General features: G+C 47.0%; 2 protein-coding genes across 4 annotated transcripts in view; both read right to left on the bottom strand.

Annotated features, from left to right (window-relative positions):
- The window catches only part of GCN1 (GCN1, eIF2 alpha kinase activator homolog), a 71,152-nt gene extending 60,744 nt beyond the window's left edge, over window positions 1–10,408 (bottom strand). The window contains exons 1-2 of the mRNA XM_008069299.1: window positions 10,374–10,408; window positions 4,682–4,784 (exon numbers count right to left, since the gene is read on the bottom strand). Of these exons, the coding sequence (XP_008067490.1) occupies window positions 4,682–4,784; window positions 10,374–10,391 (121 nt within the window). The 5' untranslated portion in view covers window positions 10,392–10,408. The remainder of the gene's footprint in view (window positions 1–4,681; window positions 4,785–10,373) is intronic.
- A 1,755-nt stretch (window positions 10,409–12,163) lies between these two features.
- The window catches only part of RPLP0 (ribosomal protein lateral stalk subunit P0), a 5,680-nt gene continuing 4,239 nt past the window's right edge, over window positions 12,164–13,604 (bottom strand). For 2 of the 3 annotated variants that reach the window (XM_021718195.1, XM_021718194.1), the window contains exon 8: window positions 12,164–12,392. In XM_021718195.1, the coding sequence (XP_021573870.1) occupies window positions 12,231–12,392 (162 nt within the window). In that variant the 3' untranslated portion in view covers window positions 12,164–12,230. The remainder of the gene's footprint in view (window positions 12,393–13,604) is intronic. The other variant, XM_008069297.2, reaches the window with a different exon arrangement.

Raw genomic sequence — 13,604 nt, 5'->3', positions numbered from 1 at the left:
CGGCTGAGGCGGAAGGATTGCCAGAGCCCAGCAGGTCGAGGCTGCGGTGGCCGGGAGCGGCCACTGCATTCCAGTCTGGGTGATAGAGTGAGACTCCAACTCAACAACAACAACAACAAAAAAATTAGCCGGGCATGGTGGCACATGCCTATAGTTCCAGCTACTCGGAAGGCTGAGGCAGAGGGTTTGCCTGAGCCCAGCAGGTCGAGGCTGCAGTGTCTGGAAGTGTGCCACTGCCCTCTAGCCTGGGTGACAGAGTGAGACTCCAACTCAAAAAAAAAAAAAACCTCAGCCGGGCTCAGTGGCTCAGCCTGTAATCCCAGCACTTTGGGAGGCTGAGGTGAGAGTGCCTAAGCCCACGGGTTCAAGACATGCCTGGGCAACTTGGCGAGACCTCATCTCTATGATAAATTTAAAAAAAAATTAGCCGGGCATGGTAGCGCATGCCTGTAGTTCCAGCTACTTGGAAGGCTGAGGCAGAAGGATTGCCAGAGCCGAGCAGGTGGAGGCTGCGGTGGCTGGGAGCGACCACTGCACTCCAGTCTGGGTGACAGAGTGAGACTCCAACTCAAAAAAAAAAAAAATCTCATGTGCTATCAAGTGGAGGCCCAGGGGTGCTGGAACTATTCAACTTCTTGATTTAGGTGCTGGTTACCCAGGTGTGTTATATAACCTGTGAGGATTTAGTGAGCTGTTTGACTACAATGTGCACTTTTCTTTGTGTGTATTCTAATAAACGGTTAAACATAGTAACATTACAAAATTAAAGTACTATGAGGGACCAGAAAAGAGAAAGGCACTATAACTGGAATAGTTTCTGACAGTTTATAAGGACATATAAGCTTGACGTAAAAGATTAATAAGCTCTGGAAATTATTAGAGAGATCCGTGCCAAGTGATATTAACAACATGAGCAAAACTGTAGGCATAAGAAGGCATAATAGCCAGGCCAGTGGCTCAAGCCTGGCTTGAGTACCTGCAGTCTGCCACTGAGCAGTAAAGGATCCAAGGTGGCAAAAAAAAAGAAGAAGAAGAAGGCATAATACCTGTTCAGGACACATAGGGGAAAAAAGGAGGACTAGTACCACTTAACACTTAGCACTTTTTTTTTTGAGTTGGAGTCTCACTCTGTCACCCAGGCTGGATTGCAGGGGCATGCTCATAGCCATTGCAGCCTCGATCTGCTGGGCTCAGGTGATCCTTCTGCCTCAGCCTTCCAAGTAGCTGGAACCACAGACATATGTCAATGCACCTGGCTAATTTTTTTTATTTACTGTAGATATAAGGTCTCACCAAGTTGCCCAGGCTGGCCTCGAACCCCAGGACTCAGGCAATCCTCTCACCTCTGCCGCCCAAAGTGCTAGGATTACAGGCATGAGCCATCGTGCCTGGCCAAAACTTAGCACTTAATGAGTGCTTACAAGGTGCCAGACCCTGCTCTAAGCATTTCACACACATTAATTCATTTAATCCATATAAGGTGGGGACTGTTATTAAGCCCATTTTAAAATAAAGAATCCAAGTAACAGGAAGCCAAGCAGGACAGCCAGTGTGAAATAGACAGTTTGGTTGAATAAGAATGATCAATAGTGTTGGAAAGCCAACCTGTGACAAGTGCTGCACGCCAGGCTGAAGCATACAGATAAAAGAGAGAAGCTTCTGAGTAGGGAGACATTTAACCTGCAATGCAAGACACACGAAGTGAGAAGTTCCCAAGAGCAAGGGTCCCACAAAGTGCTGACACCATGCCGCACACTTCAGGCACCTAAATGACAGGGGGGAAATGAATGAGGTGCAAGGACTCAAGTTACCCACAGGACCCTGAACACAGTCTTGGTCCATCTGATTTGGAGCTATTTCAGTAACTGAGAAAAAGAGTGACTGGGGCCAGAAACAGGTTGTGGCTAATAGAATGACAATAACAACAGCTAATATACACTGTGTATTTACCATAGCCAGGGAATACATTAAGTTTACTCTTCACACCAATCCTACCAGGAAAGTACTACTGCTACCTCCATGTTCACAGCAAGGAGATAGGCTCAGAGAAGTGAAGAAACTTGAAGCAGGTCACAGAGTATAAGTGGCAGAGCCTGACTGAGTCCTTCATCAATGACTGCTGTACTACAGGCCTGTGACTGGAAAGTGTCACGTAGCTGCCTTTTCTAATGACAACCCTGTTGGGAAACCGCTCAGAAAGACATCTGAGGATGCCATAAAACTCATACACCAAAGCATTAACACATAGGAGAATCTCCAAGAAGCTCACAAACAGCAAGTTACTTAATCTACACAAAACCTTAACAAGATTGGGTATGTTATCAGGCAATGGTAGGTTAGAAGCAGCAAAGGGGAATTTGGGTCAAAGAGTGATAGAAATAAGAAATACAAGCTGACAGGAAGAGAGATCCAATCTGTATGACCATGGTTCTCAAACTTCAGAACTCAAAAAAAAAAAAAGAAGTCAGGCATGTGGCTCATACCTGTAATCCCAACACTTTGAGATGTGGAGGAGGCAAGAGGATTGCCTGAGCCCAGAGGTTCAAGACCAGCCTGGGCAACTTGGCGAAACCTCGTCTCTACAATAAATCAAAAAATTAGCCGGGCATGGTGGTGCACACCTGTGGTTCCAGCTACTTGGAAGGCTAAGGCAGAAGGATCACCTGAGCCCATCAGGTCGAGGCTGTGGTGGCCATTAGCGTGCCACTGCACTCCAGCCTTGGTGACAGAGTGAGACTTCAACTCAAAAAACAAACAAACAAAAAACTTTAGTAAGCACAGGAATCACCTAAAGGGCTAGTTAAAACATAGATGTGGGACTCTACCCATAGGGTTTCTGAATCTGAGTTGCTGGGATGAAACTGAGAATTTTTCTAACAAGTACTGAGGTGATGCTGATGCTGCCAGTCCAGGGACCACACTTTGAGAACTAATGCTGTACAGAAAAAACAAACACAAAGTTTCCAAAAGAAAACTCTAAAAACTAAGCTGAGCACAGTGGCTCAGACCTGTAATCCCAGCACTTTGGGAGCCGGATGCAAGATTACCTGAAATCATGGATTCGAGACCTGCCTGAGTAACACAGCAAGAACTCGTCTCTACAATAAATCAAAATATCAGCTGGGCTTGGGGGTTCCAGCTACTTGGAAGGCTGAGGCGGAAGGACCGCCTGAGCCCAGCAGGTAGAGACTGCAGTGGCTGTGAACATGCCACTGCACTCACTGCAGCCTGGGCAACAGAGTAAGACTCTGACTCAAAAATATAAAAATAAAAATAAAAAACAGAAAACTCAAAAAACTAACTTGGATTTATCAGAAGGCAAAATTGTCTTACACACTGCAGTAAATCATAGGGATAGCCCATGGTTATATCTGGATCAAGATAACATTGGGAGAAGTCATGTTTTTTGTTCGTTTTATTTGGTTTGTTTGTTTTTTTCGAGTTGAAGTCTCACTCTGTCACCCAGGCTGGAGTGCAGTGGCATACTCCTGGTCACTGCAGCCTTGACCTGCTGGGCTCAGGCGATTCTTCTTCCTCAGTCTTCCAAGTAGCCAGAACTGCAGGTGGCTACCACATCCAGCTCATTTTTTTAGTTATTGTAGAGACAAGGTCTCACCATGTTGCCCAGGCTGGTCTCAAACCCACAGGCTCAGGCAATCCTCTCGCCTCAGTCTCCCAAAGTGCTGGAATTACAGATTGGGATGCCAAGTATGGCCAAAGTCGTGTTTTTTTAAGGTCTCCCCGAGGAATAGCCACAGCAGTAGTCACAGGAGTAGTCACAACAGGGTCGAAACAACTAGATGCACTCAGCATTTCCCAAAATGTGTTCCCCAGACTCTGAACAGATTCTTGTCAAAAAAGAGGTTCAAAAAACCCCACTGGGTTAAAGAAAGCTTAATAAAGTTAAAACACCTTGCAATGACCACGGTGGCTCACATATATAATTCCAAGAGGGTACTGGAAAACATGACCTCTTCCAAACTTATTTAATCTTGAAATTCTTTATTGGTCAATCACCTGCTACCATCTTGCTGACCTGCTGACTTCCACAGAACACAGATTGAGAAGAAGGGTACCCCAAGTAATAAAGAACATATTTTTGCACCTAGTATACTACTTAAGAAATAATCCAGCCGGGCTCGGTGGCTCAGCCTGTAATCCCGCACCTTTGGGAGGCTGAGGTGAGTGGATTGCCTGAGCCCGCGGGTTCGAGACCCGCCTGGGCAGTGAGACCTCATCTTCAATAAATCAAAAAAATCAGCCGGGTGTGGTAGCGCATGCCTGTAATTCCGGCTACTCGGAAGGCTGAGGCGGAAGGATCGCCGGAGCCCAGCAGGTCGAGGCTGCGGTGGCCGGGAGCGGCCACTGCACTCCAGTCTGGGCGACAGAGTGAGACTCCAACTCAAAAAAAAAAAAAAAAAAAAAAAGAAATAATCCTGGTAATCTTTCAAAAATATTTCCAATCAAAATGATTAAAACTTTTAAAAGTTTTGGCACCTGAATGGATAAACCCTCCACTAACCCAAAAGTTTCAACTGTTTCAATGCATATTCTAACAAGCAAATAATGAAGGAAGAAGTTATACTGAGAGAATAAAAAAAGGCTATGGTTCTAAACAGAGAACACAATTTATTTTTGAAATGGAATATTGTCTAGGCTATTGGATGAAAAAAATTAATACCTTTTCCAGCAACACACTTCCCCAGTTCACTGAGGATTTCTCTCCGTTCCTTCACACTGGCTGTTGTCACCTTCCCTGCAAAACGCTTTAGTGTCTCAGAAACCTGTAAAGGCCAAGCCCACAGAGAAAATTTCACAAGTCAGACTACAAAACAATGAGTATATGTGTGCATGTGTATGCGAGTTGGGGAGGGGAGGGTAAAAATTCAGTGAAGATCTCTCTAATCTGGGGTTTCTTTATCTCCATCCTATTCATATTTTGGGCCCAGGTAATTCTGTTATGGAGAACTGTCTTTACATATTGTAGCATTTTTAGCAGCATTCCTGATCTCTACCCACCAGAGGCCAGTAGCAGCCCCTCACCCCAACTGTGACAATGCAAATTGTGTCCCGCCATTGTCAAATGTCTCATAGGGACATAAGATACACTGCTTTAAGTCAACTAGTCAACATACCTTATGTAAACTTGGGCAATAAGAGGCAAGGTAAAGGCCTCTGGACAGAAAACATTTTTTAGGAACTACCCAAAATCTAGCAAGGGCCTAGTATGTGCCAAGCATGTTCCCTTTTTGTTATCTCACTTTAACTCCCACAGAGGGAATGTCAGCATCTGGCTAAATGGGAAAGGGTTAAGAGACTGGATCCCAGCTTTGCCCCTTACTAGCTGTGGAAATTCAATCAAACAATGTCACTTCCTTGATCTTCAGTTTTTTCATTTATACAATGCAGATAATAGCATCTATCTACCTTATGACACATTATGGAGATTAAATGAGACTGTGTATATACAGCATTTACTCTCACCCTGAGTACAAAGTCAGCTACTAGTATCAAGCCTGCAAGGGAAGCATCAATATTACCCATTTTACAGGTAATAAAGGAACAACCTCCAAAAGGGGAAGTCACTATTCATAGTGGAGCCAAGAGCGACAGTACCTACATTTCTGATACTAAACCTGAAACCAAATAGGTCCATAAATTGAGGCTAACAAATCTTTAGCTTTCAACAGCCATCCGAGTTACTACAGCTACTCTACTCTGCATAGGAACATAAGGCTAAGACCCAGGGAGGGGGACAGCTTGTAAGCATTACTGAAAAATCTGCTCCTGAGCAACAGTCTACAAGCTACCAAATGGGATTCATAAGTTATGAAGTGTGGATTTATAAGCAGTCAAGCAGGGCACAATTAGACTCACATAACTAACACACTGGTGCCGACATCTTTTTCTTTTGAGGGTAATTCACAGGGAGACCTTATTAGTAGCATAAGAGTCAAGGGTACATAGAGAAATAATAAAATAATACTGAGTTTTTGTTTATGCTTAAAAACCCTGCTATAATTTTACTGGCAATTAATAAACTGATGTCTAAAACTCTGTCTTCTAGCCGGGCTCAGTGGCTCAGCCTGTAATCCCGCGCCTTTCAGAGGCTGAGGTGAGTGAATTGCCAGAGCCCGCGGGTTCGAGACCCGCCTGGGCAACTTGGCGAGACCTCATCTCTATATAAATCAAAAATCAGCCAGGCGTGGTAGCGCATGCCTGTAATTCCGGCTACTCGGAAGGCTGAGGCAGAAGGATCACCGGAGCCCAGCAGGCGAGGCTGCGGTGGCCAGGAGCGGCCACTGCACTCTAGTCTGGGCGACAGAGTGAGACTCCAACTCAAAAAAAACCAAAAAACAAAAAACCAGTCCCGTGCCCTCATTCCCAAGAGCAACTCTTAAGTTGATTCTGGCTGATATTTAGATAGTTACCTCCACATCTTTAAATATAGAGATAACCAGCTTGTGTTTCTTGATTTTTCAGTTTTACTGCCTTTCCATCACAGCTTTTTCCTTCTCCAACTACAAGGGTTAGCTCAGTACTCAGTGTTTACATTATATGTAAACTGTATTCAACATCCATTTAATAAAGTATATTTCTTATTCTGTCCAGCTTTCTTATCCTCTTGGAGTTAATAACTACCCTTTCACACCTCACTTCAGTTTGACTCATTTTATCTGTTCTCAATAATTCAACCCTCAACTTTTTACCACTTGTCTAAATTTCAATACATTTAGGCAGATGAGGTATTCCTTTCTGAAGTCGCTCCCAGAATTTTCTGACGTGGCCCAATCTGACAGGTGATCCTCTACAGCTGGGGCAGTTTATTACCTTAACGTACTCTTCCTTGTGTTTGGGGGAAGCACATCCTCCATTTTGTGAAGTTCTTGCAGGTATGAAAATGTTCTAGCCTCATACAGAATTCTAGGTTGAAATTAATTTCCTTCAAAATACTGAAGACATTTCTCCACTGAGTTCTTCCTTTGTGCTGTGGTTGTCAAGTCCAATGCCATTCTGACCCCTGATCCTTTGAATGAGACCTCAGTTTCTAGGATCTTCTCTTTGTATCCAGGGCTCTAAAATTTCATGATGTGTTTTGCTGTGAGTATATATATATATATACATTTTTTTTTTTTGAGTTGGAGGCTCACTCTGCCCAGACTGGAGTACAGTAGCACGCCCCCAGTCACCGTAGCCTCGACCTGCTGAGCTCCAGCGATCCTTCTGCCTCAGTCTTCCAAGTAGCTGGAAATACAGGTGCACGCTACCACACCCAGCTAATTTTTTATTTATTGTAGAGATGAGATCTCGCCAAGTTGCCCAGGAGGGTCTCGAACCCGCGGGCTCAGGCAATCCACTCACCTTAGCCTCCCAAAGCACGGGATTACAGGCTGAGCCACCGAGCCCAGCTTTTGTGAGTCTATTTTTATGCACTATGCTTAGCTCTTTTGGTCTGGAAACCCATCCTTCAGCTAGGGTAAAGTTTCTTCAATTATTTCTTTGATCACGTCCTTGGATACTGGTCCTACACTAGCATGCATAGGGACTGCAGTGATCCTCTGTTTTATAGTGTTCAGAGAGAAAACCTCCAGTCTTTTTGCCAGAATGGAAGAAGACAGCTGGGAACCTGACTGCATCTGAACAGGGCTTTCAACCAACTCTCCTTAACTTAAGCCCTCCTCATTCACTCTCACTTCCAGATGTTAGCTGATACCACCAATTTCCATCTTCCAGAGGTTGTGCAAGGTAAATCAGGTTGGTTCTCAGCTCTCCTTCAGCTAAGGATTCATTTTCCTTGGGTCTACTATCGTCACTTTTAAGCTACTAAAAGTCTACTGCTGTTGTCTGCTCCCCATTCTCCCAATCCCTGTGGGATTATTTTTTTTTAACCCTTTACTTGTTAGTGAAGTTTGAAGAGATAACAAAAACAGATGCACATATACAATCCACTCTCAACCTAGAATTCTCACACAGCTATAGCTTCTCTCACAAAGATGGAAAAAAGCTTTTCAGGCTCTAAGGCTCTTCTCACCCCACATCTTTAAAAATCAAATAAAAAGTTAAATTTTTTTAAAAAGGCTCGTCTTGATCTTTTTTTATTTTGAGTCGGGGTCTCACTCTGTCGCCCAGGCTGGAGGGCAGTCACACACTCACAGTCTCCCCAGTGTCGACCTGCTGGACTCTGGTGATCCTTCTGCCTCAGCCTTCCAAGTAGCCGGAACTACAAGTGTGCACTACCACACCTGACTAATTTTTTTTTTTAATTGTAGAGACGAGGCCTCACCAATTGCTGGGGCTAGTCTCGAGCCCACAGCCTCAGGCAATCCACTCGCCTCAGCCTCCCAAATTGCTGGGATTACAGGCTGAGCCACATAGCCTGGCCATCTTTTCTTAATGAGAAAATGAATGTTACCAACTTGAGATCTAGTCAGAACAAAACTGAGGACGAGCACACTAAGATCCTTCTGATGCATCATTTGTTGGTGAGATCAGATGCAGTTTTAAAGTTCACAAGTGTCTCTCTAAAGCAGCACTGTGGAATAGAACGTTCTGTGATGATAAAAATGTGCTTGTGCACCACGCAATACAGTAGCCACTAGCCACATGTGGCCAGTGCAAATAAAAAACTGAATTTTTAATTTCATTATAATAATTATTATTATTATTATCATCATTTGAGCTGGAGTCTCACTCTATAGCCCAGACTAAAGTGCAGTGGCATGCTCATGGCCACCGCAGCCTCAATCTGCTGGGCTCGGGTGATCCTTCCGCCTCAGTCTTCCAAGTAGCTGAAACCACAGGTACACACCACCATGCCAGGCTAATTTTTTGATTTACTATAGAGATGAGGTCTTGCCAAGTTGTCTAGGCTGGTCTTGAACTTCTAGGCTTAGGCAATCCTCATGTCTTCACCTCCCAAAGTGCTGGGATTACAGGCATGAGCCACTGCACCCAGCCTCATTTAATTTTAACTAACTTACGTAACCACATGGCCAGTGGGTACCATTCTGGACTACACAGCTCTAATGTTAAACAATCAGCATGTATTATTGCCCCAAGCCCCTCTAAAAATACTCAGCAGGCTAAACTTTTTCTTTCTAAAATTCAGTACCACATAATCTGAAACAAACTGCCAGCCCCTGGTGCAGGAGATCCTCAATAAACGTCTCTTGAATGTTCAGGTTTAGTGGTCACTTTCTGGTATCAGGGCCTATACATAAAAATCAACCCCATCACCCTGGATTCCCAAATAAGCCCAGCTGTCTTTTAGACACCTGTTTCTTTTTCCCATAAGTGTCTTTTCACCCTAAAACACAGCTACAAACAAGGCTGGGTGAAGGAAAAAGGTTCTCCCAAGTCCTTAATGAACTACAAGATACCTACAGGTGATAACACTCAAGGGTGACAAGACCCTTCTTGAGTAGGGCAGTTCTTTTATCGAACCCTGGATCTGATAATAACTCACAGTTGGACGCAGTAGCTCATGCCTGTAATCCCAGCACTTTGGGAGGCCCAGGTGAGAGGACTGCCTGAGTCTAGGGGTTCAAGACCAGCCTGGGCAACATGGCGAGACCTCATCTCTACAATAAGTCAAAAAAATTTTAGCCAGACCTGGTGGCATACACCTGTAGCTCCAGCTACTTGGAAGGCTGAGGCGGAAGGATCGCCAGAGTCCAGAAGGTCAAGGCTGCGGGAGCCGTTTGCGTGCCACTACACTCCAGCCTGGGCGACAGAGGGAGATTCCGACTCAAAAATAAATAAATAAATAAATAAATAGCCAACACATATGGAGCCCTACTTTGTCTCACTGAATCTTCACAATAATCCTGTAAGATAAGTAGTGTTTCGACCTCATTTTATAGATGAAAAGGCAGAATTGGCGGAGTCACTTCTCTACATGTCACAGAAATCGACAAGCGGGGATTCAAACCCAGATCTGGAATGAATCCAAAGACTACACTCAAAGTCCCTGCACATCGTAGGCGCTCTAAAACATCTGCTGAACGCAAAGTTCAAGGAAGATGACGTTGACCCGGGACTCCCTGCCAGAGGGCTTTAGAGAAATGGGGCGGAGGTCTGGAAAAGCGAACTTCTGCAACTCCGGGGGTCGAAGGAGGGCCCTGCCAAAGTCCAGCTGCCGAAGCCCAGGCCGGAGCCCCTGACTTCTCGAGCCCAGGGTCGGTATGTGCCGCCCGGGCCGGGCCGGGCCAAGCCGGGAGGTCTGAGGGACCGGCCCAAGATGGCCCCGGGGCCGCACCCACCACCGCCGCCACCCCTAGCGCCCCTAGGCCAAACGCGGCGAGAGCGGTCCCGCCCGGCTGCCGCGGTCCGCACCCAGTCGCCCGCGTTGGCCTCTCAGCCGCTCGCCTCACCTGCGTGTCCGCCGCCATCGTACCGGCGCTGACTCCGGAACCGTTTCCGGAGCGCTTCCGGGTCACGGCGCGGCCCACGCGGCAGGGCGAGGCCGGGAGCCCGCTGGGGCCGGCCTGGGGCGGGACGACGGCTGCTGCAACCCGGATGACCGGATTGCGTGCCTGACGCCGGCCCGCGCAGGGGCCGACGAGGCCTCCGCCCTAGGTCAGCTCTTCGGCTCCGGGCGCCTGGTGGGAGAGGAGGGTCTGAGGGATTGTAACGTGTTGAGCCGGCCTGCAGCCCCAGCCCCACGTCGTGCTTTCCTGAATGAAAACTGCATTTCGAGAAACTCTTGAATGTTGTTTCCTAGATGGCGGGCACTAAACTAGATACGAGAGGACCAGCGAACTGGTGGTTTCGTCCTCAGTGGCAGACCGCTTGTAGAGGGCCAGCAAACATGGGTAGGTATGATCAGAGGATCGAGGAGCTGGCGGAAGCCCCTGCCCTGAGGAAATGCTAGATGCTCAAGGCTGAGAGTTTTGGGGTTTTTTTTTTTTAGTTGGAGTCTCACTCTGTCGCCCAGGATGCAAGGCAGTGGTACGCTCATGGCCACCACAGCCTCGACCTGCTGGGCTCAGGGGATCCTTCCACCTCAGCCTTCCAAGTAGCTGGAAATACAGGCACGCGCCACCACGCCCGGTTAATTTTTTAAGACAAGGTCTCACCAGGTTGCTCAGGCAGTCCTCTCACCTCGGCCTCCCAAAGTGCTGGCATTATAGGCGTGAGCCACCACGCCTGACCTTGGCTGGGAGTTTTGTTTTGTTTTGAGTTGGAGTCTCACTCGTCGCCCAGACTGGAGTGCAGTGGCCGCTCCCGGCCATCGCAACCTCGACCTGCTGGGCTCGGGCGATCCTTCCGCCTCAGCCTTCCAAGTAGCTGGAACTACAGGCGCGCGCTACCACGCCCGGCTAATTTTTTGATTTATCGTAGAGACGAAGTCTCACCAAGTTGCCCAGGCGGGTCTAGAACCCGCGGGCTCAGGCAGTCCACTCACCTCAGCCTCCCAAAGCGCGGGTTTACAGACTGAGCCACCGAGCCCGGCTAGCTGGGAGTTTTTAAGGCCATAGAATGGGAGGCCTGGAGGGGAGGAAAGTACAGTTGCAGTTGCCTGAATTTTTATTCAGTAACCAGTTTAGAGAATGGAATCTCCACAGCTTAGTTGTTGACCCTGTTAGCAGTGGCTTTCAAACTTTCAAGAGATGAGGGTATCCCTGTTGCCCAGGTGGGTCTCTGACTCCTGGGCTCAAGTAATCTACCTGCCTTGACCTCCTAAGATGCTGGGGTTACAGGCATGAGCCACAGCCTTGCTTTTAAAGAGACTTAGTTACAACAAATACATCATGACCCAGCACATGGATCTGTAAGACACAAGCTTCACAACAAAAACTACTTTCAGCAATCAGATGTTGTTTTATCTCTAAATACTAGTCTCCACTTACTCATGAGTTGAAGCACTATCCAATTTGAAAAACCTTACTCAAAGCTGACTCCTGGCACTCAATGAACTAACACTAAATGTACTAAAAATATCTTAGAGGGACCCATGCAGGCAAGAATTCTAGTATATAAATACACTTACAGCTGTGTCTAGAAAAAGTAGAGGATGCCAGAAGAGCAGAAGCTTCATTTAGACACAAAGAGGCCATTCAAATGCCAACCTTAAATACAGAATTCTATGGTTTTACCGTGGCTTTAGTTTCTGGCATACAGCACTATAAACTTCAAATGTACAAAATAAAAAGTAGAGACATTTTAAGAGAAGTAGCCTTTATTTCCTTGTTTTACAAATAAAGCTGGCTGAGTTGGTTGCTTTCTGATTAGTCAAAGAGACCAAATCCCATATCCTCATCCGACTCCTCCGACTCTTCCTTGGCTTCAACCTTGGCTGGAGCTGCAAGGGCAGCAGGGGCAGCAGGGGCAGCAGCAGCCACAGGGGCAGCAGCCACAAAGGCAGATGGATCAGCCAAGAAGGCCTTGACCTGTGACAGATGGGAGAAGTCAGTTGTCAAAATGGTCATTTACACTCCACAGATACCCACAACCCTCCTGGCCTTTGTAGAGTTAAACAACCAACAATGTCCAAGCTAGTGAATCCTTTCCTGTCAGAAAGTGACCCAAGCAGGAGAGCTTGAATATACCCTATATTAAGGGGAAATTCCTAAGGCCCAGCTCTTACCCATTAATCCCTTTTTGAGTCTGTCATTTTTTGAGTTGGGGTCTCACCCCATCAACCAGGCTGGAGTGCAGAGGCAAGCTCATGGCTCACTGAAGCCTCTACCTCCCAGGGCTCAAGGCCCAGCTCTTACCCATTAATCCCTTTGTGGGTCTGTCATTTTTTGAGTTGGGGTCTCACCCCATCAACGAGGCTGGAGTGCAGTGGTAAGCTCATGGCTCACTGAAGCCTCTACCTCCCAGGGCTCAGGTGATTTCCTCCACCTCAGCCTCTCAAATAGTTGGGACCATATGCATACACCACTCTGCCATGCTCGTTTTTTGTAGAGACAAGGTCTTGATATGTTGCCTCAGCCTCCCAGAGTGCTAAGATTATAGGTGTAAGCCACACCCAGCCTCTTGTCATTTCTAAAGAACACACTTCCTCAGCCTCTCAAATACATTTGTTTTTGAGTTGGGAGTCTCACTCCATCACCCAGGCTGGAGTGCTGTGGCACACTCAACAACCACTCCAGCATCAAACTGCTGGGATCTAGCCATCCTTTCACCTCAGCCTTCCAAGTACAGGTGCGCGCTACTGCACCCAGCTAATTTTTTATCTGTTGTAGAGACAAAGTCTCGCCAAGTTGGCCAGGCTGGTCTCAAACTTGCGGGCTCAGTCAATTCACTCGCCTCGGTCTCCCAAAGTGCTGGGATTACAGGCTGAGCCACCAAACCTGGCCACTCTTAAAAAATGTATCTGGGCCAGGCTCGGTGGCTCGGCCTGTAACCCCGCGCTCTGGGAGGCCGAGGTGAGTGGATTGTCTGAGCCCGCGGGGTTCGTGACCCACCTGGGCAACTTGGCGAGACCGCATCTCTACAATAAATCAAAAAACCAGCCAGGCATGGTAGCGCGTGCCTATAATTCCAGCTACTCGGAAGGCTGAGGCAGAAGGATCGCCGGAGCCCAGCAGGTCGAAGCTGCAGTGGCCAGAAGCGGCCACTGCACTCCAGTCTGGGTGACAGAGTGAGACTCCAAC

This window comes from Carlito syrichta, unplaced genomic scaffold (assembly GCF_000164805.1).
Source record: "Carlito syrichta isolate Samal-C Ts95f unplaced genomic scaffold, Tarsius_syrichta-2.0.1 Scaffold311911, whole genome shotgun sequence".
Taxonomy (NCBI): Eukaryota; Metazoa; Chordata; class Mammalia; order Primates; family Tarsiidae; genus Carlito; species Carlito syrichta.
This window is presented reverse-complemented; position numbering and strand designations above follow the sequence as displayed.